The sequence below is a fragment of the Oryctolagus cuniculus genome, chromosome 15 (genome assembly GCF_051225735.1).
Source record: "Oryctolagus cuniculus isolate XC-2025 breed Fujian yellow rabbit chromosome 15, ASM5122573v1, whole genome shotgun sequence".
Taxonomy (NCBI): Eukaryota; Metazoa; Chordata; class Mammalia; order Lagomorpha; family Leporidae; genus Oryctolagus; species Oryctolagus cuniculus.
The window spans coordinates 10,954,382-10,980,797 of record NC_142881.1 but is presented as its reverse complement, the minus strand read 5'-3'; the positions used below and the strand labels follow the sequence as shown (position 1 = coordinate 10,980,797).

Genomic DNA, 26,416 nt, shown 5'->3' with positions numbered 1-26,416 from the left:
CTCCCATAGACCCCTTGGTCTGTCCCCCAGATGGTTGGTGACAGCATCCCAAAGCCAGTAAAATGGTGCAGCCTTATCTGTTGCGCCATCATCTTGGGTTCTGCCCCACCCCTGTCCCACCATTGCTGGAAGCCAGGCGACCCCATGGCCCAGCCACCGGTGTTAGCTCCACCCCCACCCTAATGGGATTCCCTATTCCTACTTCCCTGCCCGCCTGGGGCAAAGGTTTAAGAGGACCTTTTCTTTCTCTCTTTGGATCTCTGTTAGCTCTCCTCCTCTCCTACCCTCTGGCTTCCCCCACCCAACAATAAACCCTTCTAACTCCGGTGTTTGGTGTGTTTTGCGGCTGTGGCGGCTTTCCAGTGACCCGAGGATCATGGTGAAACTGACCGCTCAGAACAGGCCCGGATGTCCTTTCTGCTTCCCGAGAGATCATCAAAACCCTCAAGAAACCAGAAAATTATTAACACAGGGGAAGCAACTTGTCGATTTTGCCTGGCAGATTCGCCCCAATCTTTAGCCAGAGAACTCTCTGGAACCACTCAAGGGATGGAGGACTGGCTAGTTTGTGGGCTGTAACGCCAGTGGTGGCCGCCACCTTCGTGACATCATAGATGACATCAAGGGTGGCGCGTTGGACCGCCCGGCTAGTTCAGAAGTGCAAGGGAAAACGTTTCACTAAAAACAGAACCCGAACCCAAACTCTGAAAGAATGTGATTTTTAAGTTTTTGACTGAGTTTCTGGAGTTCAATCATGAGGCTGCTGCAACCTCTCTTCCTCAGGTTTCCGAAGGCAAGCAGGTGGGTCTCCATGTTCTCCCCGCCCGCGTTGTGGAGCCAGAGGAGAGCTCGGGGCATCCCTGGAAAAGGCGCGCGGGGCTCCCCGAGGACCGGGATCTGGACAGCCGCGGCGGCGATGGCGGCGGGGTGGCCGGCTTCCCCGAGCTTAATTAAAGATGCCTTCCTTGCGTGGTCACGGAGGCGGCGCAGCGGGCGCCGGCGCGGGCTCCCGGGCCCCAGAGCGCAGAGCAGCGGCGCGAGCGCGGGAGCCGCCCACGCGCGGCGGGGTCGCCCGGGACGGCCCTCGGGACCGAGCTCCGCCCCAGCGGCCGGCCGAGGCCCCGCCCCGCGCGCCACGCCCCTCGCCGATGACTCAGGGCGGAGCTCCGCGTCGGCCCGCGCCGCCAACTTCTCCGGATGGGGCCAGAAGTTTCTAGCCGGCCAGTTGCTGCCTCCCTCTCTCTCCTCCTTCCCCTTTGGCAGCGAGGAGGCTATTTCCAGACACTTCCAGCCCTCTCCGGCCACGTCACCCTCGCCTTTAATTCATAAAGGTCCCCGGCGCCGGCTTCCAGGACACGTCGGCGGCGCGCAGGGCTCTCCTCCGGCCGCGGCCCACACAGCGACGGTGCGCCCCGAGGCCCGAGACCCCGCGCCCGGCATGAGCGCCGCCACCCACTCGCCCGTGGTGCAGATGGCGTCCGGCAACGGCGCCGCCGACCGCGACCCGCTGCCCCCCGGCTGGGAGATCAAGGTCGACCCGCAGACGGGCTGGCCCTTCTTCGTGGACCACAACAACCGCACCACGACGTGGAACGACCCGCGCGTGTCCCCCGAGGGCCCCAAGGTGAGCCGGCGGGCCCGCGGCCCGAAAGGGACGGCGAGCGGCGGCGGGGAGCAGGCCGAGGACGGCCGCCCCTGTCGTGGACACCGGCCCCCACGCGCCTCTCCCGGCCCAGTCGCCTCCCGGGACCCGCCCTTGGCCGGCGTCGGGGCTAACGCGGTTCCCCGGGGCGCCCGGGCGCGTTCAGCGGGGACGGGGGGCAGCGCAGTGAGCCGGCGTTCGGGGAGCGGTCAGCCCCGGAGGCCTGTGCGGCCGGCTCGGCCTCGCGTCCCGAGGCTGGGGGTTCGCCCCGCGTGGGCGACGGTCCCCTCTCTGCGTTTCTTGACTCCACTCCCCGCTCCCGGGGGTCTCGAGTCTTTTTCCTGGGACCCGCTGTGCCCTCTAGTGCGACCCTTGGGGAGGAAAAGCCAGGTGCTGCCTTCCTAGGCAGCCGCTGGAGAGAAGGAGGGAGAGAATTTTCCTTGTTATGGTATTCAGATACTCCGCACTTGCTTCCAGTCCACAAATAACCGATGAGCGAGCCTCGAGGGTGGCAGGTGTATGCCTCCCCTACGCATGTGCGGGGAGGTGTGCGCCCTCCCCCTCAGCGGAGAGGGGGAGGAAATAGGAGATTGGGAACGGGTTTGTTCGTTAGAAGACGATAATTGACTTTACTGCTTGTTCAGTTTTCTGTGAATCTGAACGTTTTCAAGGTTAAAAGCTTGGGAAAATACATACACTTAAAAAGAGAGTGAATGAGTCCAGGCACAATAAATGCAGTAAAGAGCTGGTAAGTTATTTTGAAGACTTCTAAACTCGCCCCATCATAAATGCTTTATAAACCATTATTTTGGAAGAAAGACATGTATTGTCTGCCTTATTTTTTTGTTCTTAAAAATATGAACAAAATTCTGGTACCCAACAGGGAGATAGTGTACATTCAGCAGTTGTACATTTACAAGAAATTAATTGTATATTCCTGAAAATTGATGTAAGAGGCTGTAATTAGCTGGGATGGGCATAATTACATATACCTTTGTGTGTGTCTGTTCAGCCCTTTATTGGGTGAAGCTTACATTATTTTCAGGCCAGCCCCCTTTCTGCAGATCCAGACCCTTAGGGTGGGACCCTGTTCTTGCTCTTAGACCACAGGTAGCCACAGGCGGGCAGAATCTGCAGGCACTGTGTCTCCAGTGAAGATCAGGTTTGAACATACTGGTTGCCAGCACTATGTTTTCAACTTGAAACTTACCCAGCAAGTTGTGATCTTCTGTACCCACTGCCGGATAGGGTTAGGCTGTGGTTTCATAAACCTTTATAAGGAGGGAAAAACAGGTTGAGCTACTATTATCCTTCTCAACAAATAGAAAATAATAACTAAGTCAGAAGTCCAGCAGTGGAAAAGTTGATCTGAATAGGAAACAACCAGAATGCTAAAGTTGAGACATCTTCCAGGATCATTTGGTTCAGCCTCTTTTCAGTTGATAAACCCAACAAGTTCATGTGTTTTTTGAAGGTCATGCAGCTAATTCCAAAAGCAAGGAGAGAGCTCGGTGGGAAGGCCTACTAAGAGGCAGTGTGGATCCGTTGGGAAGAAGTCAGAAGTAGCTTGAATTGTTATGAAACTGACGCATGCGGGCTGGAATTCTTGATTACGCGATTATCTTTGTGTCCTCTCTGTTATGGGGTCACTGACCTCTACCGTGTGTGTTTGCTTGGATTCTGATGGCTCAACGTGATCAACTCAAGAGGAGTTTTCTTAACCAAATTAGCAGCTTGGATTTGTCCGTGCAGCAGCGGGAGAACACCAGCACTCAGCCCATGCAGTGTTGGGGCCTCATTATTTCAGACCTGCGCTTTGATATCGGGGTGACTCACTCAGTTTCACTTACATTAGGTACACCGTACTCCAGACTAAATATGGTGGAAATGCCTTCCATCCAATTTTACATTAAAAACTGGGTTCTTGGGGTCGGTGTTGTGGCGTAGCAGGTGACACTGGTGTCTCATGGGCACTGATTCGAGACCCAGCTACTACACTTCCAATCCAGCTCCTAGCTAGTGTGGCTGGAAAAGCAGCAGAGAGTGGCCCAAGTGCCTGGGCCCCTGCACCCGTGTGGGAGACCCCAAGGAAGCCTCTGGCTCTTGTCTCAAGCCTGGCCCAGCCCTGGCTGTGGTGGCCATTTCAGGAGTAAACCAGCAGATCTCTTTTTATCTCCTTCTCTATAATTCTGCCTTTCAAGTAAATAAAAAAATGGATTCCTGAAAAGGGACATGGCCTGAAGGGCTGATTTTGACAGAGGTGAGCTGAGCTTCCGGGAGCTCCCTCACGTTCAGGTGGAAGTGCTGTCGGATATGAGCATGAGGGGAGGGCTTCCTGGGGAGGACTCTGCTGTGAGATATTTACAGTCTCAGCGTGGAAAAGACTGGAGCCGGTGTTTTATTTAGCCTTATTCCCTTCTCAGTTGGTCCAGTGCACTCTCCGGAAGTGGTTGGAGCAGGTCTTTTATCCTGGTTTTTACGGAGGAGCAAGAGAGCACAGGAGGTTGATTTCTGTACACTCGGGCTTCCCTCCAGTCTTCTGGCAAGTTCCTACCAGTCCAGGCCCCTCCCCGACAGAGAGGTTGGCGTTCACTTTGGAGTCAGGAGATGCACACTTCCTGCAAGGCCACTCCCCCTGGCTTGCTGCCCTGCATAAACTGTGCAGTTCCTTCCTCCCTGGCAGGAGAGGGGCTCTGCTCCCAGGGGAGCAGGGCTGCTTCGGCTCTGGATCTCGGGGACCCCCAGGCTGACAGTGTGCAGGGGGACCTTTTAAGATCACAGATTTCAGTTGTGTTTCTTCCCCCTGTTGAATCTGAATTGCTCAGTGTGGAGGCCAGAAAGGTTTTCTGGTCCTTCTGACTGTGCCCTGCTGGCACTGGGAACCCCCAGTGGCCGATGGTGCCCTCTGCAAGAGGGGGACTTGGCTGGAATCCCCCAAGTGACGTGGCCTTCACGTCTTCCCGCAGAGTGCTGCCTTCGCTGCCACTTTCCTTTGCAGCAGACTCTGCTGGGGCCTGGCCTGGGCCTCTCCTCGGAAGAGTGTAAATGCAGTGTCACAGCCTCTGTAGAGGGGCAGCGCAGGGTGGGTGGTGGTCAGACCTGGGCGGGCCCAGGTCCTCCTGTCCCTCTGTGTTGCCCACCCAGCAGAGTCTCGCCACCAGGCTGTGACGGATGGCACCCAGGTGCCGTGAGAGGCGGAAACGGCTTTCTGTTATGACTGAACTAGACCCATTTGCTCTTCAGGTTCCGTAGAGCCTCCCAGATGGTCTCAAAGATGAGCTCATGTTGCTGTTTCCCAGGGGATAGCAAGCTGCTGTGCCCCTAGCAGAAGCAAAAAGCAGTCAGGAAGTGAGTGGCCTTCTCCCCTCACGTGTGTGGAGAGCTGGAGTGCTGGCTGCACAGACTTGGGACAGGAGAGGGACTGCCAGGAGCTTGGCAGTGCGGCTCCTGTAAGACACTCACGTTCCCCTCAAAGAACAGCCTGTGCCGCTCAGAGTGTTATTTGTCCCGTTTTGTGGTTGATTTGCCCTTAATGAAAGTTGCGTCCGACCTCGGAAATAACGCTTAGACACCTTGCACAGGACAAGCGGGGGCCGCGGGGGCCTCCGGTACTGACAGATCTGCCATCACAGTCGCCTGGGGACTTCTCTGGCCCTTCTGCCTCCCGTTGTCCTGAATCAGGTCTGCACCCCCAGTCTGCTTCTGCGTCAGAACTTACGCAGCCGGCCTTTGGAGGGAAGGTTCCAGATCCCTTCCTTTTGCAGCTGCAGAAATGGATCTCTCTCTCCCACTTGGCACTTGTGGTACCCTGCGGAGTATCTGGTGTTACCTAATCTCCCTGTGCTTTTATGAAGGTATCTTTGGGGTGCTGGCAGTGTTGCAGGAAGCCAGGTAGCTTGCAAAAGCTTAATGAGAAAGATTTTCTTTAGCGAGGACTGAATAGGGTAGATATTTTTGGGGGTCTGTTAGCATGTTTAGATATACATGCCAGGTGTGGGTGTGGGCTTCTACCACCCTTCTCCCTCTAAATCCTCAGTTCAGCTCTCTGTAACAAACTATTAAGTGTGATCTGTGTATGAGAAAACAGGGGCTGGACCTGGCCTATGGCAAAACAGATAGACTTGATAACTTTAGCCCCATTGGCTTCTGCACAGTGATGGGTAGGTTTGCCCTGGGAGGGGGGGGTCTGGCTGCTTCTGCCTCAACCCCAGGCAGTAAACAACCCTGAACCCACCTCTGTACCCTTGATCAGAAGTGTGGGCCCACTTCCCACTTCCTGAGCTCGAGTCTGGAGGCAGGAGATGGACCAGTGTCTTCACCTGCTCATTTGTGCTGTCTGAGGTTTGCTGGGTGCCGCTACGTGCAAGTCACGGTGTGGAACAGCAAGAGGCCTGCTCTGGCCCTTCGTGCCATTCTCCATGAAGCATGTCCTGCCTCTCCGCAGTCGGAGGAAGCCATACCCACTCTGGACTCCATATTACTTTAATTTTCCCAAGGTTAGCACTTTCCTGCTTTCTGCGGGGTCATTTCCCTGTTGAGAGTTCGGAGGCAGGCAGAGCCTGTCCCAGTCTGGGTTCCTAGTGGGGTGCACATGCTTTGAGCTAGTGGGTCTGTGCAGAGCAGTGAGGCCTGGGCGTGGCCCCTCCAGTGTCCAGACTGATACAGAACCCTGGCCTCACCAAGTGTAAGGTGTGTGTGTATCACTGGGGCCTCCTATTGCAGCTTCAGCACCGTCCAGGGCTTCCAGATGTACCCGGAGGCGACTCCTTTTGAGCACTCTCTGAAAAGGCCGTTTCTGCACAGTGACTTCAGTGTTGATTCCAGGTGTGCATCCTTGGGGGTCTTGGAGAAACCCCCACTTTTGATTTGGGGGGTGGAAAGATCCCCTCTGTCCAGTCGTTCACTCCTCAGATGTCTGCAATGACTGGGGCTGAGTTGGGGCTGAAGCCAGGAACTCAATCCAGGTCTCCCAGGTTGGTGGCAGGAACCCAGGTGAGCCGTCAGTGCTGCATTCCAGGGTCTGCATTGACCGGAAGGTGGAGTCGGGAGCCAGAGCTGGGAACTGAACCCAGGCCCTCTGTAAGGCACAGGTATCTTTGAGCTTTTTGTTTCTGCCAGTGATTCAGCATCTTTTAAAAAAAATACTTTTAAATTCGAGAGGCAGACAGAATGTGCTCCTATCTGCTGGCCCACTCCCTAAAACCTACAACAGTGGCGAGGGTGCATGGCAGCAGGGAGAAGCCACAAGTCCTCCAGGGTAGCCAGGACCTAAGTACTTGAGCCATTACTGTTGCCTGCCAGTCTGCATTAACAGGAAGCTGGAATTGTGAGCTGGAGCTGGGACTTGAACCCAGGTAGCTGATGTGGGACACGGGTATCTTAACCTGTGCCAAACGTCAGCCCAACGCAGCATCTTAGAACAAGTCTGCTGGGCCGGCGCTGTGGCTCACTAGGCTAATCCTCTGCCTTGCGGCGCTGGCACCCTGGGTTCTAGTCCAGGTCGGGGCGCCGGATTCTGTCCCAGTTGCCCCTCTTCCAGGCCAGCTCTCTGCTGTGGCCAGGGAGTGCAGTGGAGGATGGCCCAAGTGCTTGGGCCCTGCACCCCATGGGAGACCAGGATAAATACCTGGCTACTGCCATCAGATCAGTGCGGTGTGCCGGCCGCAACGCGCCAGCCGCGGCGGCCATTGGAGGGTGAACCAACGGCAAGAGGAAGACCTTTCTCTCTGTCTCTCTCTCTCACTGTCCACTCTGCCTGTCAAAAAAAAAAAAAAAAAAAAAAAAAAAAACAAAAAAAACCGGCGCCACGGCTCACTAGGCTAATCCTCCACCTAGCGGCGCCGGCACACCGGGTTCTAGTCCCGGTTGGGGCGCCGGATTCTGTCCCGGTTGCCCCTCTTCCAAGCCAGCTCTCTGCTGTGGCCAGGGAGTGCAGTGGAGGATGGCCCGGGTCCTTGGGCCCTGCACCCCATGGGAGACCAGGAGAAGCACCTGACTCCTGCCATCGGATCAGCGCGGTGCACCGGCTGCGGCGGCCATTGGAGGGTGAACCAATGGCAAAGGAAGACCTTTCTCTCTGTCTCCCTCTCACTGTCCACTCTGCCTGTCAAAAAAAAAAAAAAAAAAAAAAAAAAAAAAGAACGAGTCTGCTGAAGAGGTTAGGATCCCACAGCTGCTGAGAGCAGCCCCAGCACTGGGCAAGGAGACTTTTTTCTGTGTGGCTGGCAGTAAGATTAGACAGCATAGTCATGAAGCCTCTTATTCATGTCAATTCAGAAAAGCCCAGAATCGCAGATTGCTCACTGCCTGCGTCAGAAGCCTGCAAACAGCTCAGCTACCCAAGAGCTGCCAGCACAGAGCCGTGCCCTAGTGAACCGCCGTGAGACTCGCCACTGAGAATTCCTTAGCATCCTGTTGGAACAGTCCTTTCCTGTTGCAAAATAACTTCCTCTCTTCATTAAAGTAGGATTATAGAGTTTTCTAAGTTATTTGAAAAGTGCTCCCTGGACACTGAACAAATGAATGGCTTAAAAATCCAAACAGTGGGAGATGGATATGCAGGAGAGAAAGCAGCCACTTCCTGATTGGTGCCACAGGCCCGCAGGGCCGCCCACCTGCCGGTTGAGCAGGGTCCTCTCTGTGCGGAGCCCTGGTCTGGCTGTGCCTGGGGGACCCATGCAGCACCGGGGTCTCAGTGACTCACGGCTGCGCTGAGTGCCTCCACTCAGTGCTGGCTCTGCCGGGCCGATGACTCATCACGGAGCCCTGGCTCCCTCGCCCAGAGCCTTCTCCGGACTGAATGTTCCAGGTCTGAGCCTCAGCCCAGCGCCGCCAGGGCCGAGAAACACTTCCCTCCTGCTGCGTTCTGCCCCCGGAAGATGAAAGGTTTTGGGGACACATGAATGTTGCCACAGTGTACAGGTGTGACAGGAATAGTGAAGGGGTAGCCGGCGCCCAGCCTTCACCACCAGACGAACGTAGACTCTAGACATCCTTGGTAATCTCCTCGCCAGAGCTCAGTGATGCACTCTGTAAAATGGGCCTATCAGCAGTCCCTGCTGGGAGGATCGAGGGAGATGGTACGAGCGAGGGGCCACAGGTTGGGATCCCTGGAGACCCTGGCAGCCTCTCCTGAGGAGTAGAAGTTCGTGGCCAGGTGTGTGGCTTCCCGCACAGCAGGCCGATCTGATCTCTCTCAGGCCTGGTGTCTCCTCCTCAGAAGCTAGGCCTCCCCTTGACTGTACCGAACTGAGCTGTCGCTGCCCAGTGTCTGGGTGGCCCTCAGTGGGAGCCCCGTGCCGGGGCTTCCTGAGCCCTTGAGCACAGAATGTGGATGGGCAGTGATGTGGGACACAGCACAGCGGCCAGATGCAGGCTCCCGGGCCCTGTAGTCGCTGTGCCGGCCCCAGCCTCACGAGCCCGCGACTCGTGTCCGGAGCTGGGCCGTGGCGTCGTGTTTCCTGTGTTGTGCTGTGTGGAGCGCTGGTTACTCCCAATTCCCACTGGCAGGGGGAGAGACAGGGACGTGTTCTGTCTCCGCCACACCTGCACAGCCCTAAGAGCAGTGCCAGGCAGCACCTGGGTGCGCAGGCCGTGGTGTGCAAAGCCCAGTCACCTAGTGAGTAGCCATCGTCTGCACAGCTGCTGTGGACCCAGCTGTGCAGTGCAGCGGTATCCCCAGAGCTGGAAGGAGGGGTGAGTGTGTGACGGGCACCGCCTTCCTGAGGGGGAAGGAGTGCTGTGAGGAACTGCGTAGGACAGGGCGCAGGGCCCCAGCGGACTCCCCTCAGCCCGAGGGTCTCCCCTCAGCTGCAGTGGACAAACCAAGGGTTTCCATTTGGAAAAGTGTTTTGTAGGAGATGCATATTCGCGGGTGCCGTGCACACTAACGCTGATGCACACTTGCACGGCTGACGGCTGGCGGCCGGGATGGCCCGTGCTTGGTCGGTGTGTTCGTGTCAGGATGGCTCAAGTCCTTGAAAAGCCGTGGAAATGGACCAAACGTGAGGTCCCTTTGCCTAGTGCCTAGGCCCTTGAAATTCAGACAGAGTTTGCTTCCTGGTATGGAAGTGTCAGGTACTTTTCCATCTGTGATTCCTGGCTTTAGATTGATTAAAGCAGGTGGCTCTGTGCTTTTTTTTTTTTGTTCCTGTCTGAAGAGGAAATAGGTAGGTTTGTGTGTATGTTGGGGGGGGGAGGGTTAAGATTTATTTTCAAGGCAGATTTAAAGAGACAGATCTTCTCTCTGCGGGTCCACTCACAGATGACCACAGTGGCTGGGACTGACTCAGGCCAAAGGAGCCAGGAACTCCATTTGGGTCTCCCATGTGGGTGGCAGGGGCCCAAGTGAAGCAGCCGGGACTCAACCCAGGGCCCATAGGGATGCCGGCATCATAGGCAGTGGCTTAACCCGCTGTGCCATAGCGCCAGCACCAGGAAGCATGTAGTTAATTTTTCCCTGAATCCACGAGTTCAAAAGCAAGCTGTCCCTCACGTGGGGTTCTCAGCCTGGCTGTGCACTGCCACGTGTACCTGGGGCCCCCTCCCAGCTCCCACACATATCTGCTGGTGCAGTCCTTGAGGGAGGGCTCCAGGGGTGGGAGGCACTGGGGAGGCTGGGTGTGGGCTGTGAGCTGTGGATGCTGCCCCCGGCACAGGAAGTGCCCAGCAGCTGCTGACGGCCGTGCTTGGCCTGGGGACCACTTGTGTGCCCTGGGGAGGGACGGTGGGGGTGTGGAGGAGACCCCAGCAGGTGGTGTGCTCTCAGCCAGTCTTTCCTGGGCGGGAGCCTGGCGTGGCTTTCTCCCTCGGTCTTGAGATTTGCGCTCCAAGCCACAGTCGGTGCCGCATGGCAGCAGTCTCTGAGCTGTCCCCTTGCCCTGAGCAGCAGCAGCCTGGGGCCTTAGAGCAGATTCTTGGCTGTGGTTGCACCAGGTTGTGAAACTTTAGGTTTGGCTCTCAGCTGGAAAGATGGCACTCTCGTCAGTCGCTCAGCTGGAGGGGCTTCTTAACCCCCTTGATGAGAGCCATTCAGGAGTCGGGCTCTGGAAACAGCGGGACCGGCCGAGAGAAGCGGGCCCGTCAGTAGCTGGGATCAAGGACGGCTGTGGAGCGGGGAGGCCCAGAGCTCCCAGGCACTTTCCTCTGCCCTTTTCTCTCTAAGCCTGGCAAGAAGCCTTGGGAAGCGTGGGGAGTTTTACGGCTGGGGAAACGGTCTTCAGAGCTGGGAGCTCTGCCCAGGGCCTCGCAGCTGGGAACCCCAGGAGGAGTTGGAACCTGGGGTGGCCGGCGCAGGCCAGGCCTCATCCTGGTTTTGTCCTGTTTGCTTGGACCCCTTCGCAAAGAGAAGCAGAGTTGTTTTCAGTTCCTACAGTGGAAACACACAAGGACCCCATCTCCTAATTCTAGGACAAAATGTGTGTATTTTAGTAACAGGGCAAGCCTCCTGTCACCTGCGGTTCCCAGAGCTGTGTTTAGCACAGACCTCTTGTCCTACCAGGAGTCTCAGGGGTACAGTCAGTGGACTTTGGTGGACTGTGGACTGAGCTTATTACTCAGAGTTTGGGCCCAGGCCATCTGGGCAGTGGTTAAGATGTCTGTGCTGCGTATTGGAGTACTTGGGTTTGGTACCCAGCTCTGGCTTCTGACTTAAACTCTCAGTCAATACAGACCCTGGGAGGCAACAGGTGATGGCTCCATCTGTTGGGTCCTTGCCACCTGCATGGAAGACCTGGGTTGAGGTTTCAGCTTCAGCCCCAGCCCAGCCCTGGTTGTTACGGGCATTTGAGGAGTAAACCAGCAGATGGGAGCTCTCTGCCTCCCAAGTAAATAAAGTGTATCTATATATCAAGAATTTGTCTGTGACATGCCCACAACAGTTCTGTGGGTGATGAGAGAGACCCAGACCCAATGTCAGTCTTGTGGGAACTGAAGGATTTGAGTTTGGCTACAGGAATGCAAATGGCTGTTTACTTATCTATCAAATCGGTAATAGTACTGAATTCCTGATGTGGCTTGTCACACCAACGTTTTGTCCAGGCCTTGCAGCTCATGTCTCTGTTTACTCTTTGGAAAGAAGCTGTGTGTTTGTGTGCCTGCTTCCTCCTTGGTAGAGGTGAGCCCAGCCACCTGACCTTGACCCAGGTCCAGCTTGATGTGTTAGTAAAACTCAGTACCTGACCCATGTGAAAGCTCTTCTGGCCCTAAACCCAGTGAGCAGACCTGGCCTACTTCACACTCCAGGGCTGTGAAGGTGGGAAGTGCTGTGGGGCAGCCCTGGGGTTCTGTCGCTGTCACCTGTGGTTCAGACTATGGTGATGGTGGCTGTAGTTTGTAGGTGTTGAGCTCGCTTTTTTCAGAGCTGTATCACAGAGCCGGGACTGGGGACTTGCCCAGCTGTGGGTGGGTGAAGGTCGCTCCCACCAATGTGTGAAGTGTGTGTGTCCCGCATACACCTAGCAGGGCCCATGAGCTGCTGTTTCCAGCCTGCCTTTGGGGCACAAAGATTGCTTTGGGGAGCAAGGTGCAGCAGCTTCCTCCTCTGAATTTGCCACGTGGTTCTTTGGGGTACCTAGAGTTCCGTGATTCCTGATTGGAGGGACCTTCCCATCCCGCTCTCGCAGTCCCCGGCTTTCTAGGGCTTGGAGGGTGCCGTAGGGTATATTTCCTATGTGCCCCATTGCTCCCTGTAGGAGCAGATCACTGCTTTGTAGATCATTTCTGGGCCTCTCCTTCAGTTAGTAAATCTCAGGAGGCTGGCGCCGCGGCTCACTAGGCTAATCCTCCGCCTGCCGCGCCGGCACACCTGGTTCTAGTCCAGGTCAAGGCACCGGATTCTTTCCCGGTTGCTCCTCTTCCAGGCCAGCTCTCTGTTGTGGCCCGGGAGTGCAGTGGAGGATGGCCCAAGTCCTTGGGCCCTGCACCCCATGGGAGACCAGGAGAAGTACCTGGCTCCTGCCATCGGATCAGCGCGGTGCGCCGGCCACAGCGCGCCGGCCGCGGCGGCCATTGGAGGGTGAACCAACGGCAAAGGAAGACCTTTCTCTCTGTCTCTCTCTCTCACTGTCCACTCTGCCTGTCAAAATAAATAAATAAATAAATAAATCTCAGGAAAGAGGGGCTGCAGGCTGCTTCTGTCACACATGTAGGGCAAAACCAGGGTGTCCTGGTCGTCCCCTGGTGTTGACTAGAAACTGAGCATGCTGTTAACAACAGACAAGCTCATCAGCTCACCCCAGTCAGAACTTGACCTCAGGCTTTCTGCAGTAGTATCGTCTACTTGGCTCCCCAGGGCTCATTTTCCCTGCTCTTTATCCTAGCCTTCTCATGGGTTGTTGGATGCCCCCAGGACACACCTGAGCCGGTTTTAATGAACCAGTTGGTTGTATGAATGAATATAGTGAGCTAAGCAGTGACTGTCAGGCCCTTGGCTCTTACTTCCTGCTTGGATTTTGTGTACATTTCTGATGCCTTTACCCCAGGATAAGGACGGAGAGCTGAGCTGCAGACAGGCCAAGGCCACAGTGAGACAGTGAAGACGTGTGGCCCCGTGCTCCAGCCCCTGTCATGTGATCACACAGTCTCCCCACTTGTCCCCAACCTCGAGGAGGTGGCTTCCCAGGACCCCACTGAAGCCAGCGCTGAAAGAGGCTTGCATCACCAAGGCTGTCTCTGGATGTGGGCTTGAACTTGAGAACACGGCTTGGTGGACTGAAGAGCCATGTTTTGTAGGGGAATTATAAATATTACACATTATTCTTTTCATTGACAAATCTTTTTTTAAACTAGAATGTTTTGAGAGCAGTGTAGAGGATAAAAGGGCAGTTCACGCTTCCAGGTGGTGCTTTTTACTCGCGTGGGAGACCCGTAGGAAGTCCTGGCTTCCTCCTGGCCATCGTGGCCATTTGGGGAGTGAACCAGTGGATGGAAGATCGATCTCTCTCCCCAGTTCTGCCTTTCAAATAAATACAGAAATTTTTTTGTTTTTTTAAGAAAAGGCCTTCCATCTTCTGGTTCACTCCCCAAATGGCTGCAACAGATGGGAGTGGGCCAGGATGAAGTGAGATGCCTGGGACTCCATTCGGGTCTCCCATATGTGTGCAAGGACCATAGACTTGGGCTGTCCTCTGCTGCTTTCCCAGGTGCATTAACAGGGAACTGGATTGGAAGTGGAGCAGCAGCCTGGACTCTAAGTGGGGCCCAAATGGGATGCTGGTGTTGCAGGCAGCAGCTTAACCCCTGCACTGCATTACCAGCCTTTGGCACTTCTTATAGATGCAGTTTTTTTTTTTTTTTTTTTAATATTTTTTTTTTTTTTTTTTTTTTGACAGGCAGAGTGGACAGTGAGAGAGAGAGACAGAGAGAAAGGTCTTCCTTTGCTGTTGGTTCACCCTCCAATGGCCGCCACGGCCGGCGCACCGCGCTGATCCAATGGCAGGAGCCAGGAGCCAGGTGCTTTTCCTGGTCTCCCATGGGGTGCAGGGCCCAAGCACCTGGGCCATCCTCCACTGCACTCCCTGGCCACAGCAGAGGGCTGGCCTGGAAGAGGGGCAACCGGGACAGAATCCGGCGCCCCGACCGGGACTAGAACCCGGTGTGCTGGCGCTGCTAGGCGGAGGATTAGCCTAGTGAGCTGCGGCGCCGGCCATAGATGCAGTTTTTTAATTAAATGGCCCAAGTGGATTATTAATTCACACAGACCCAGGGATGCAGATTCAGTTGGCAGACAGCAGCCTCTGGCCATCCTTACTTGTCTTACCCACCTCTGCCTGCCCCCCTGAGGAGCCGACAGTGGCATCCAGCAGAGAGCCCGTGCTCACAGTGTCAGTGGCAGCCCCCTGCCTTCACTTCTCCTGGGAGAACTGCCAGCCGCTCGGGACGCTTTCTCCATGAGCGTGTCTTCCTTGGTCAGCTCCGCCCTCCCCTCCTCGCTCTCATCCCTAATGTGCCCTGCTTTCTCCTTCCTGTCCCTCCCATCTTGCTGAGGCTCTCTGGCTGTGCTGGAACTCTTAAGGACAGAGGATAGGGGTCTTTGCTTCCAGCGTGGCCCCTGGTCCCCAGCCTCATCTTCTGCAATTCAGTGCCTGCCAAGGCCCCACTTCCAGCTGTCTCTGACCCCACCATCCCCACCTACTGTGATCACGGTCTTTCCTCCCCCGACCCAGACGTGGCACTGATGGGGACCCAGGCTGAAACCTGTGCTGCCATAGCCTCGTCTCCCTCCCTCACTTTCTCCCCCCCCCCTTTTTTAAGATTTATTTGAAAGACAGTTATAGAGAGCCAGAGTAGAGCCAGAGAGAAAGAAAGGTCTTCCATTCCATTGGTTCACTCCCCAAATTACCGCAATGGCCAGAGTTGAGCTGATCCAAAGCCAGGAGCCAGGAGCTTCTTCCTGGTCTCCCACGTGGGTGCAGAGGCCCAAGAACTTGGGCCATCTTCTGCTGCTTTCCCAGGCCCCAGCAGAGAGCTAGATTGGAAGAGGAGCAGCCAGGACTCACACTGGCTCCCATATGGGATGTCGGGACTGCAGGCTGGGGCTTTAACCACTGTCTGGCCCCTCTCTTGTCTCTTAAAGTTGAGGTACAGAATATGGTCAGTAAGATACAGATAAGGCCAGCTTCCTGGACACAGGGGCTTTCTCCAGGTAGAGCCGAGAGCTCAGCCAGGCCTAGCTAAGGATTCTAGGGGGTGGCAGTGTCGGGACTACAGAGAAGGTATTATTGGACAGGTTTTCACAGGAGCACACCCATTTCCTGCCCCCAGAAGACAGAACCTCAGAAGGTTCTTTCAGACCCCTGTCTGGCCATGTCCTCTCCTCTGGGGTGACCACCATTTGACTTGTGTCACTGTTGATTGTCCTTCACCTTGGTTCCGCTGCCGTGCCCCCATCCCCCTGTCCCCCCCCCCCCCCAGTCTGACAGGCACTGTCTTGTGCCTATGTAGGGGGAGCTCCTGTTTGTCGCAGGCCCCTGCGTCCCTTCTCATGGGTCTTACAAAACCTCACTGCAGCTCTGCAGGCTCAGTGTTGCTGGCTCCCATCCAGGCTGGTTCCACCCTTGAAAGCCCCATCTCCCCCGTACCTCAGGCCTCTTTATATTTGCCCCAGGCACCCTTAACCCATCTTCTAAGCTCCTTGTTGCAAGAGAGGGTGCCTTGCTGGTTTGGTGAGCCCGAGAGACCCACCAGCACGTGGTGAAGGTGTCCTGACTGCTGGGCTCTGGAGTGTGCAGTGTCTGGGGAGAAGCAGTGAGCCTGCAGGCAGCCAGCAGAGATGACATCGCATGGCCGTGCAGGCCGAGATTGCAGCTGGAAGGAGGTGGGGGTGGGCTGGGGTGGACGGCACTCCGGGAGGGCGTGTTGTGGCTCTCGGCGGAGCAGCCGAAGCTTTCTCAGCACCTCCAGCCTGCTGCCTTTTACTGCCTGTCCCACGGCAGGAACTGGGTTCCGAATCTGACGTCCAGACCCACTGCCTGCTCTTGGGTGACCTGAGAGTTAAGCAGGCTAAAATAATGCTGCCGCCCTGAGCACGTGGCTATTCTAATCTGAGACTGCCTGCCTGCCTGTGTCCCCAAGGACAGGGCGACACCCTTGCCTTTTCTGTGTGCTGGACGCCCGCCCTAGGCAGGGTCTCAGCGGGATTGCAGTTAGTGTTGTCTGCACTCAGAATGCAGAGCAGCCCTTGTTGTCTGTCTTGCTTTTGGTGGATTGTGTGCCAGTGGGACTTGTACTGTGCAAGCTTAGATTCCCCACGTGTGCTTGCCATTCAGCAAGACTCCTCCTACAGGAAGGGCTCAGGGGTCTGTGCACTGGGATGTGTACGGATGACACAGATCAGTGCCCTTCCCCCACCCCGTGAAAGGAGCCCTAGTCCAAGGGGTCAGGGCTTCATTGCACAGCCTCTGTGTGCTGAGAGATGGCAGTGCCCAGTGACCCACCGGCCTTGTCTGAAATAAGATCTTTCCCTGCGGAGCATCTGGAACGCGGCCTTCTCAAGGGTCCCAAAATAGCCAGGCCACTGAAGGGAGACTGCGAGAGAGGATGGAAGAGGGGGTCCCCAGCCACTGCTCGCAAGAGCGGGCCCTGTAATGCTAGAGGAGACTGACTCGGGGGCCTGGGCTGAGGTCCACAAGGAAGCCTGCAACGGGCAGGGGCGGGGCAGAGAGACCGATGTGGGCAAGGGGGGCTTTACAGCTGCGGAGCAGGGTGTGGCCCTGGACAGAAAGTGACTAAGGGAAGTCAGGGTCAGAGAGATTCTGGCCAAACCTACCTAACAGGATTCTTGCTGCAGCAGACCCTGGAGGCTGAGGAAGTGGATCAGATATCCAGGGTGGGGCACTCTGGCTAAACCAACTGAGCAGGGTTCTTCTGCTAAAACTGGATCTTACAGGGGAATGCGCTGATGGGCCTAGGAGAAGAAGGTTCTGAAATCTGAAATAAAGTTTGAGCAAAGAATCCTTGTGGAAGCCGAGCTCAGGGAATCCCCAGATGCTTCCCCTCCCGGCTGGCCCTGCCTTTCTGGTTGTTCCTGACCATATCGCTGCAGGGGCAGCGCCTGTGCCACCCCACTTCTCTGCAAAGACTTCCCAACTGTGTTCTGTGTTTGTGTTTGGACTGGAAATCTAGGAGGTGATCTTTTATTAATTTTTTTTTGCTATACATTGGTGGTGGTTGCAGCTGGACCCTGCTTCCAAGGGCCCACCTTCTGGTCTGGATCTCTGAAGATCTGGGGACAGTCGGCTGCTCTCATTCACTGCTGTCAGTTTGGGAATTGGGAACTCGTGCTCCACAGCTACCCTGGCTCACCTCTCTCCTGATGCCCCCAGACAGCAGTAGAACTGGTGGCAGAGGCAGGGGGCTGGGCGCGTCCCAGCTGACACTCTGGGGTGCAGAGCACTCTGGGAGATCACGCTCTCGATGCCACAGTTGCCTTCTCGCAGCGTTTTCTTACCAGTTTCTAACCCATCTGTGTTTCTTCCCTTTAGGAGACTCCATCCTCAGCCAATGGGCCCTCGCGGGAGGGTGCCAGGCTGCTGCCCGCTAGGGAGGGCCACCCTGTGTACCCCCAGCTCCGACCAGGCTACATTCCCATCCCCGTCCTCCACGAAGGCGCTGAGAACCGGCAGCCGCACACTTTCCACGTCTATTCCCAGCCTGGGGCACAGCGATTCCGAACCGAGGCAGCCGCCGCTGCGCCGCAGAGGTCCCAGTCACCTCTGCGGGCTGTGCCGGATGCCACGCAGCCAGAGAAACAACAGTGTGCACAGGCGGTGGCAGCTGCGGCAGCCCAGCCCCCAGTCTCCCATGGACCTGAGGTAAGAGAGGCCTGGCCCTAGGCCAGGCGCCTGTTAATGAGCAGGGCATCTATCTGGGCCTGGCTGGCGGCGGCGGAGGTCACCCAGCAAGGACAGGTTGTTGGCCGCACGTCAGCCCCAGCGTTGTGTGAACGTGCACGGAGCTGGAAGTTGCCGAGCTGGGACTGGACACTCGGGCTCTGGCTCCAAGCTGGGGCCCCCCTTTCACACAGGGCTTTCTAGTTCCAAAGCACAGAGAGGTGCTTGTCCATGGTGCTTGGTGCTCAGGAGTGGATCCTAAGCCCTCGGAGCTGTGCTGTTAGGAAACCGAGACCACATCCCAGCCCTCCCGGCTTCGCACTGGCTGAAACAGGAAATCCAGAACAAGGAGTCAGGGAGGCGTCGATAGCAGATTGGGTTTCGCTCCTGAAGCCAAATACTTCAGGGCATGTTGATGGATTGAGGGCATTAATAGCTCAAACCTGGCTTCCTCTGTCTCTTAGCTGAAACCCGCGGCCCAGGGACCCTGCAGGATTCATTCTCTGGGCCGCAGCTCATCCCCTTGTGTCTGCAGCATTCATTGTTCCCAAGCACACATCCTCGTTTCCTGTCTGCTTCCAGAGTGGTGGGTGCTCGGCTCCCCCACCTGCAGGAGGGTGAGAGGTCACGTTGACAGGGGTCCTGAGAGCCCTCCTGCCTTTCCCAGGACTGAGATCTGTAAAGTGCCCCACCAGTCAGAGAAATCTTAGCAAATGCAGCCTGACTAGGGGAATCGTCTTCCTCCATCTCTAGGTGATTAGAGGTAGCTCGGGAGGGGAAGGGCCTGATGTGCCACGCGCCACACCGGGGACAGCCGTGGCCCACACCGGGGACAGCCGTGGCGCCCAGGTGCTCAGCTGAGCTTGGAGAGAAGAGGTTAAGGGATGGGACGGGGGTGGGGTAGAGACAGTAACTGCAGGGAGCCGAGTGCCTCCTGTGTAGCTGTTGTGGCTGAGGCACTTGCACAGCTGATTTCATTTCCATCTTCAGAACGCCCCGTGAGAGCAGTGAATCTTGTTCCATAGTTAGGGAGAAGTTTGGCCTCCCGTGGAGGCTCAGAAAGCCACAGAGCTCTTAAGGATTTGAACCCAGGCCTCTTGACTCTGGAGCTCTTTTTTTTTTTTTTTTTTTTTAAGATTTATTTATTTGGAAGTCAAAGTTACAGAGAAGCAGAGGCAGAGAGAGAGAGAGAGAGGTCTTCCATCTACTGGTTCACTCCCCGCTTGGCCACAATGGCCAGAGCTGTGCTGATCTGAAGCCAGGAGCCAGGAGCTTCTTCCAGGTCCCCACATGGGTGCAGGCTTGGACCATCTTCTGCTTTCCCAGGCCATAGCAGAGAGCTGGATCGGAAGTGGAGCAGCTGGGACTTGAACCAACACCCATGTGGGATGCCAGCACTGTAGGTGGCGGCTTTACCTGCTACACTACTGTGCTGGCCCGAGCTCTAAGTCTTAACCCTAGGTTCTGGAAATGGAGCTGTCTGCCGAAGGGAGGTGTTAGGCGGTGTGTTTCCCTGAGCAGGTGCACAACGGAGGGCCTGGTTGGAGTGCCGGGCTGGGGGTCGTTCACAGGGTCACACCGTCTCCCCTTTGTCTCTTGCAGCGGTCCCAGTCTCCTGCTGCCTCCGACTGCTCATCCTCGTCGTCCTCCGCCAGCCTGCCCTCCTCTGGCAGGAGCAGCCTGGGCAGTCACCAGCTGCCCCGGGGCTACATCCCCATCCCGGTGATACACGAGCAGAACATCACCCGGCCAGTGGCCCAGCCCTCCTTCCACCAAGCCCAGAAGACCCACTACCCTGCTCAGCAGGGTGAATACCAGACCCACCAGCCAGTGTACCACAAGATCCAGGGGGATGACTGGGAGCACCGACCCCTGCGGGCCCCGTCCCCATTCAGATCGCCTGCACGGGGTGCGTCCAGCCGGGAGGGCTCGCCAGCCAGAAGCAGCACACCAGTGCTCTCGCAGTCGCCCATCCGTGTGCACACTGTGGTGGACAGGCCTCAGGTATGGCACGTTCATGGTCAGCAGCTGGGTGTCTCTCCAGGGACTGGGAGCGCTGAGCAGGTGCCCAGGGTTCCTCCAGCTCTGCAAGCCCATTCTGCTCCTTCCCACCTCTGCCTTTGCCCAGGCTGATGCCCCTCCCTGAATGTCCACGCACTCCAAGTCCTCTCCCCAGGGAATGAGCTGGTCGTGTCTTCCATGAAGCCTGTTCATCTTCTCAGTGCCTCTGGGAATCCCCTAGGTCCAGAACGTAATCATTCCGTGTGTTTTAATTCTTCAGCTCAGCTCTGAGCCTCACCAGAAGAGCTTGTCTCAAATCTTGCAGCAGGGCACCACGGGGCCTGGCCAAGGAGAAGGCCAGCTTCAGGAATGGGAAACCTGACCCGGTCAAGGTCATGGGCACAGGCCTGCTCTTCCTTCACTGGAGATGGCAGGTGCTGGTTCCTGGAGGAGTTTAGTTATAGCTGCTTGGAGCACCTTGAACAGAGCACCCGCCTTTCAAAGTTTCTTTTTTATTTGGAAGTGAATTTAATTTTACCAGAAAGTCTTCAGACTCCTTCAGAGGAAGCCCATAAACCTCCACCCAGACTCGCGGTCACGCTGTGCTTGGCTTTGTCATTTCTTCTCTCTGTAGATAACCACATATGTGGGGACTTCCAAAAGTTCATGGAAACATGGAATAAAAAGATGAGTTTTTAAAAATTTTTTAAAAAAAGGTTATTTATTTGAAATGTAGAGCTACAGAGAGGCAGAGAGAGGTCTTTCATCTGCTGGTTCACTCTCTAAATGGCTGCAGTGGGCAGAGCTGGGCCAGTCCGAAGCTAGGAACCAGGAGCTTCTTACAGGTCTACCATGTGGGTGCAGGGGTCCAAGCACTTGGGCCATCCTCTACTGCTTTCCCAGGCCATAAGCAGGGAGCTGGATCAGAAGTGGAGCAGCCAGGGCCGGAATCAGCACCCATATGGGATGCCGGCACTGCAGGTGGAGGATTTACCCACTGCGCCATAGTGCTGGCTCCAAAAGATCAGTTTATTCTGGAACATTTTGAAATCCACACGTAATTTTTCTATAATGCATTTCCATAAAGTTTTGGAGACCTCTTTATATGCAAATTTCAAAGATTTTCATAAGGAAGAGATATTCTCATTCCTAAGCACGTGGAATCTTGGATCAGGAAATTTAGCATTCTCGCAGTGTTGTTTGCCTGTACAGAGTCTGTTTTCAGCCTCCCTTCCCGCAGTCCTCCGTGTTCCAGGATGCAGGCCAGGATCATGAGCTCTGCGTTTAGAGGTCACTTCCCTGCGGGCTCTCGGTCTGGAACAGTTCCTCGGCTCTTCTTTGCTTTCATGACCTTGATGTTATTTGAAGAGTGCAGGCCACAGAACGCTGTCTCCTGCATGTTTCTAAAGTGACTTTTTTTTTTTTTTTTTAAGATTTACTTATTTTACTTGAAAGACAGTGTTAGAGGGAGAGACAGAGAGACCTTCCATCAGCTGGTTCACTTGCCAAATGGCCACAGTGGCTGGAGCTGGGTCAGACTGAAGCCAGGAGCCAGGAGCTTCTTCCGGTCTCCCACATGGGTGCAGCGACCCAAGCCTTGGCCATCCTCTGCTGCTTGCTCAGGTGCATTATCAGGAAACAGGATTTGAAGTGGAGCAGCTGCAGATAGAACCAGCACCCAATGGAGTGCTAGCACTGCAGGCTGCAACTTAACCCACTACACACAGAGCGGGCCCCTAAAGTAGCTTCTTACACACCATTATTGTGTAACCCAAAGAGGCCATGGGGTTGCCTCAGGAGCAGTAAGGACCAGAGTTGGAGATATCTGGAGTGATAGGAAAGGCTTTTGTTTGTTTATTTGGTCTTGGTTTTTGTTTGTTTTAAAGATTTTTTTTTTATTTGAAAGGCAAAATGACCGAGAAGGAGACACAGAGAAAGATCTTCTATCTGCCGGTTCACTTCCCAAATGGGATTGGGCCAGACCCAAGCCAGGAGCCTGGAACTCCATCCAGGTCTCCCAGGCGGGTGCCAGAGACCCATTGTCTGCAGCTGTCCTAGCTGCCTTAGCAGGGAGCCGGATAGGAAGCAGAGCGGCCAGGCCGGGCCACAAATGGCGCTCTGATAAGGGGCGCCGGTGATGTAGGCGGCGGCTTACCCTGCTGCACCGCATCGCGAGCCCTGTCACAGCAGGTCTGATGAAAAGCAGGTTCCGGGGCGACTGCCGAGTCACACTGGCTCCTGCAGGTCAGGAGCACCCACTGAGTGGTGGTGGCATCCTCACGGCGTAATTGGTGAACAGTTCTCAACCCTGTTGTCACTGCCATCAGCTTTGTTCGTGGTGACCTTTCTTTTTTAAAAAAATTTTATTTGCAAGGCAGAGTTACAGGGAGAGAGGTCTTCCGTCTGCTGGTTCACTGCCCAAGTGGCCACAACGGCTGGAACTGGACTGATCGGAAGCCAGGAGCCAGGAGCTTCTTCTGGGTCTCCCACGTGGGTGCAGGGGCCCAAGCATTTGGGCCATATTCTACAGCTTTCTCAGGCTATTAGGGAGCTGGATCAGAAGTAGAGCAGCTGGGACTCGAACCAGTGCCTGTATGGGATGCTGGTGCTGCAGGCAGGGGCTTAACCTACTGCACCACAGCACCAGCCCCTCAGTGACCTTTCTAGAGTTTTGTTCCAGGATCCCTTTTTGGAGGCCTTGAAGGATTTGACCTAATAACATATGGTAGGATTTAATATTTGAAATTGGGTGTACTTTAGAAATAGTACAGTCTGACTTTCACTGCCAAGTTGATTAGATTAGGGAGCGTGAGACTTAGGGGAGATTTTAGATATTCATTTATATGCTAAAAGAACCAAGGTGTTTCTGATCGGAGCATAACTCATCGTTTTTCTTCCTTCTTTATTTATTTTTAAGATTTATATATTTATTTGAAAGAGTTACACACACACACACACACACAGAGGAGGGCTTTCCATCTGCTGGTTCACTCCCCAGTTTGCTGCAACTGCGCCAATCTGAAGCCAGGCGCTTCCCCTGGGTCTCCCATGTGGGTGTAGGGGCCCAAGGACTTGGGCCATCTTCCACTGCTTTCCCAGGCCATAGCAGAGAGAGCTGGATAGGAAGTGGAGCAGCTGGGTCTCAAACCCGCGCCCATATGGGATGCCAGCACTTCAGGCCAGGGGGTTAACCCACTGTGCCACAGCGCCAGCCCCAAGCTCATCATTTTAAAAAATGGCTCTTGCCGACAGTCTCGAGGAGAGACCACAGCCGGAGTCAGCATGGGAGGCGTTGCTGAGTGTGAGGTTCAGGCATGAGTATGCCCAAGCAGAATTCTCACGGAGTTGACGACCGTGAGTATCTTGTTTGTTGAAAAAAATTAATAAATAAATACACCAGGAACCACTATCCTGGCTGAAACTATTAGGCTGTCATAGCTTTAACAAAAAGAAGGCCTGCACCCCACTCCCCCATGAGTGGGCTGCGTGGCATAAGGAGTGGGGGCCAGGCCTGTGGCGCCAGCTGCCTCACCCGATGGTCAGAGCCACTCAGCGCTCTGTTATCAGCAAAGTCGGCTCAGCAGTCAGCAAGAGGCTTTGCTATTTTCATTTTTGAAAATCATCTAGGGGGCCAGCGCTGTGGCGCAGCCGGTTAAAGCCCTGGCCTGAAGCGCCGGCATCCCATATGGGCACCGGTTCTAGTCCCGGCTGCTCCTCCTCCAATCCAGCTCTCTGCTATGGCCTGGGATAGCAGTGGAAGATGGCCCAGGTCCTTGGGCCCCTGCATGGGAGACTTGGAAGAAGCTCCTGGTTTCAGATCAGTGCAGCTCTGGCTGTTGCGGCTATCTAGGGAGTGAACCAGAGGATGCAAGGTCTCTCTCTGTCTCTACCTCTCTCTGTAACTCTTTCAAATAAAATAAATCTTTAAAAAAAAAAAATCATCTTGGTTTTCTTTTCACTGCTGTTTGAACACTGTCTACAGAGAGATTCTGTGAGAGGTAACACAAGCAGCCCAAGGTGGTTCCCAGAAGCCTAACAAATGGTTTGGTTTCCTACATGATTAACGGCACATTTTGGTTTTGTACCAGCTGTTGGTTGACTTTAGACTCTCTCAATTAACCTAAAAAAAAGCCATTGCCCATTTCTCTCTGACTGGCACTGGCTGCACCCAGCCGCCCGGGACGTTCTGCCAGGGGTTGAACCTGCCTTTGTGTCCTCTCTTCTTTTTCACAGCAGCCCATGGCCCAGCGAGAATCTCCACCTGCTCCCCAACCTGACAGCAAGCCAGAAAGTAAGGCAGGCCCGGCAGGACCAGATCTCCTTCCCGGACACATCCCAATCCAAGTGATCCGCAAGGAGGCAGATTCCAAACCTGCTTCCCCAAAGCCGCCCCCTCCCTCTGAGAAAGTGGAGGCAAAGGTGCCCTCTGCTCCAGTCTCCTGTCCTCCTCCCACTCCCGCCCCCGCTGCTGTCCCCTCTCCCCCCAAGAATGTGGCTGTGGAAGAGAAGGCAGCACCCAGCCCCACCCCTGCCGACGCACCAGCCCCCAAGCCGGGAGAAGCTGAGGCCCCCCCGAAACACCCAGGTGTGCTGAAGGTGGAAGCCATCCTGGAGAAGGTGCAAGGGCTGGAGCAGGCTGTGGACAACTTCGAAGGCAAGAAGACCGACAAGAAGTACCTGATGATTGAAGAGTATCTGACCAAAGAGCTGCTGGCCCTGGATTCCGTGGACCCGGAGGGACGAGCTGATGTGCGCCAGGCCAGGAGAGACGGTGTCAGGAAGGTCCAGACCATCTTGGAAAAACTCGAACAGAAAGCAATCGATGTCCCAGGTCAAGTCCAGGTTTATGAACTCCAGCCCAGCAACCTTGAGCCTGATCGGCCACTGCAGGAAATCATGGAGATGGCCGCAGACAAGGGGAAGAAAAGTGCCGGAAATGAAGACCCCCAGACTGAAACCCAGCAGGCAGAAGCCAAAGAAGGAACCACTGCAGACCCCAGTGGCACGACGGACCCAGCTGGGAGCCAGGGGAGCCCAGCGACAGCGTAGTCTCCTCTGAGTGGGGTCAGGCTGGAGACGTGGACTGGGTTGTGTGCTCTGGGGATTTTAAGTTGCATGCATTTCAGGGACTTTCAGTCAGTTTGTTTTTGTTATTTGTAGCCGCTTGGTACGCAGTAACTTGGGTGGAGGCACAACACACTAATAGAAGGGCTACAGGGAAGACGATGCTTCTCTTCCGTAGCCTTGTTCTACACGAAGAAAGAAGCTGCTTGTTTAACCCCATTGCTTGTTTTGGGGCCCTCTGCATGGGCACCACGCCAGCTGTGGTCACTGTCTTCCTTTAGCTCTGGACTGAAGGCGTTGTTGGGGGTAGATGGGGAGCTGATTTCCCATCATGTAAGCATAACTCACTTCTCAGAAATGTTGCCATTTTTGTTTTAATGGGATGATTTTCTTCATCTCAGTAGTTCAAGTATCTAACTTTAGATAGAGTAAATGTGTAAGGAGCCATATCTGTATGTTGAATGACTTTATGCTACATTAAAAAAAGGAAAATAAAGTAGTAACACAACTCACAGTATTTTACTTATTTATTTTGTGGTTTCTAAATCTTGGGAAAGAGCAGCAGCCCTGAGACCTTGTCCCCGCCTGCAGAGCTAGTGGCAGGGCTTCTGCAGGCCTGGTCTGGGGTCGTGGTGTCTACAGCCAGCTTGTAAATGTGGTCTCAGATGAGAGCTGGGCTCTGGGAAGACACAGGGCTGTGGACTCAGGTAGCAGGTGTATGCCTGCTGCCCCTTCAGACAGCCCCAGCCAACAGCAAAGGTGGCGCTGGGCAACAGTTTGTGCCCACCTGGCCTTAGGCCTTGCCATGGGGTTGAGCTGGGTCAGAAGTGCTCAGAGAAGTCCGTCCCCACATTGCCAAAGTGTTTAATGGAGTCCAGGTCACTGGGAGGGGGATGTAGGCTCTAGGAGTCTTTGGGTCCTCTTTATCTGAGTCACCAAACCAGACTGGGACCAGGTCTGCCGAGGCTGGGTTCCCAGAAGCCTCTGGGGTTACGGGCCAGCTGCACACACTCCACTGGGTAACACAAATCCTTTTTTTAAAAGATATTTATCTGGAAGGCAGAGACAGAGATCTCCCACCTGCTGATTCACTCGTCAAATGGCCACAATATCCAGGGCTGAGCCAGGCAGGAGCCAGGAGCCCAGGAGTCAGTCTGGGTCTTCAGGTAGGTGGCAGGGACCCAAGTACCTGCTGCTTCCAGGGTGTGAATTAACAAGCAGCTGGGATCAGAGACTGGAGCGGAGATTCAGACACAGGCACTCCCACAGGGATGTGGGCATCCCCAGAGGCATCTTAACATCTGCCCCACGTGCGCGCCCCAAGGTTCTTTCTGTGCCAGTGTGTTTTGGAGCTTGGAAAGAGCCAGGGTTCCCAGAAGGC

General features: G+C 55.3%; 1 protein-coding gene across 1 annotated transcript; it reads left to right on the top strand.

Annotated features, from left to right (window-relative positions):
- The first annotated feature begins 1,149 nt into the window (after positions 1 to 1,149).
- On the top strand, positions 1,150 to 25,549 carry BAG3 (BAG cochaperone 3). The gene is made up of 4 exons (XM_002718689.6): positions 1,150 to 1,624; positions 17,623 to 17,952; positions 19,573 to 19,974; positions 24,205 to 25,549. The coding sequence occupies exons 1-4, from the start codon at positions 1,439 to 1,441 to the stop codon at positions 25,018 to 25,020; spliced, it is 1,734 nt and encodes a 577-aa protein (XP_002718735.3). The 5' UTR covers positions 1,150 to 1,438; the 3' UTR covers positions 25,021 to 25,549.
- The last annotated feature ends 867 nt before the right edge of the window (positions 25,550 to 26,416 follow it).

Excerpts from the sequence above, each read along its gene's own strand:
- BAG3 (XM_002718689.6), top strand. The coding sequence starts at position 1,439 with ATGAGCGCCGCCACCCACTCGCCCGTGGTGCAGATGGCGTCCGGCAAC. Across the intron at positions 17,953-19,572 it reads CAGTCTCCCATGGACCTGAG|CGGTCCCAGTCTCCTGCTGC; the intron begins GTAAGAGAGGCC and ends TGTCTCTTGCAG. Across the intron at positions 19,975-24,204 it reads CTGTGGTGGACAGGCCTCAG|CAGCCCATGGCCCAGCGAGA; the intron begins GTATGGCACGTT and ends TCTTTTTCACAG.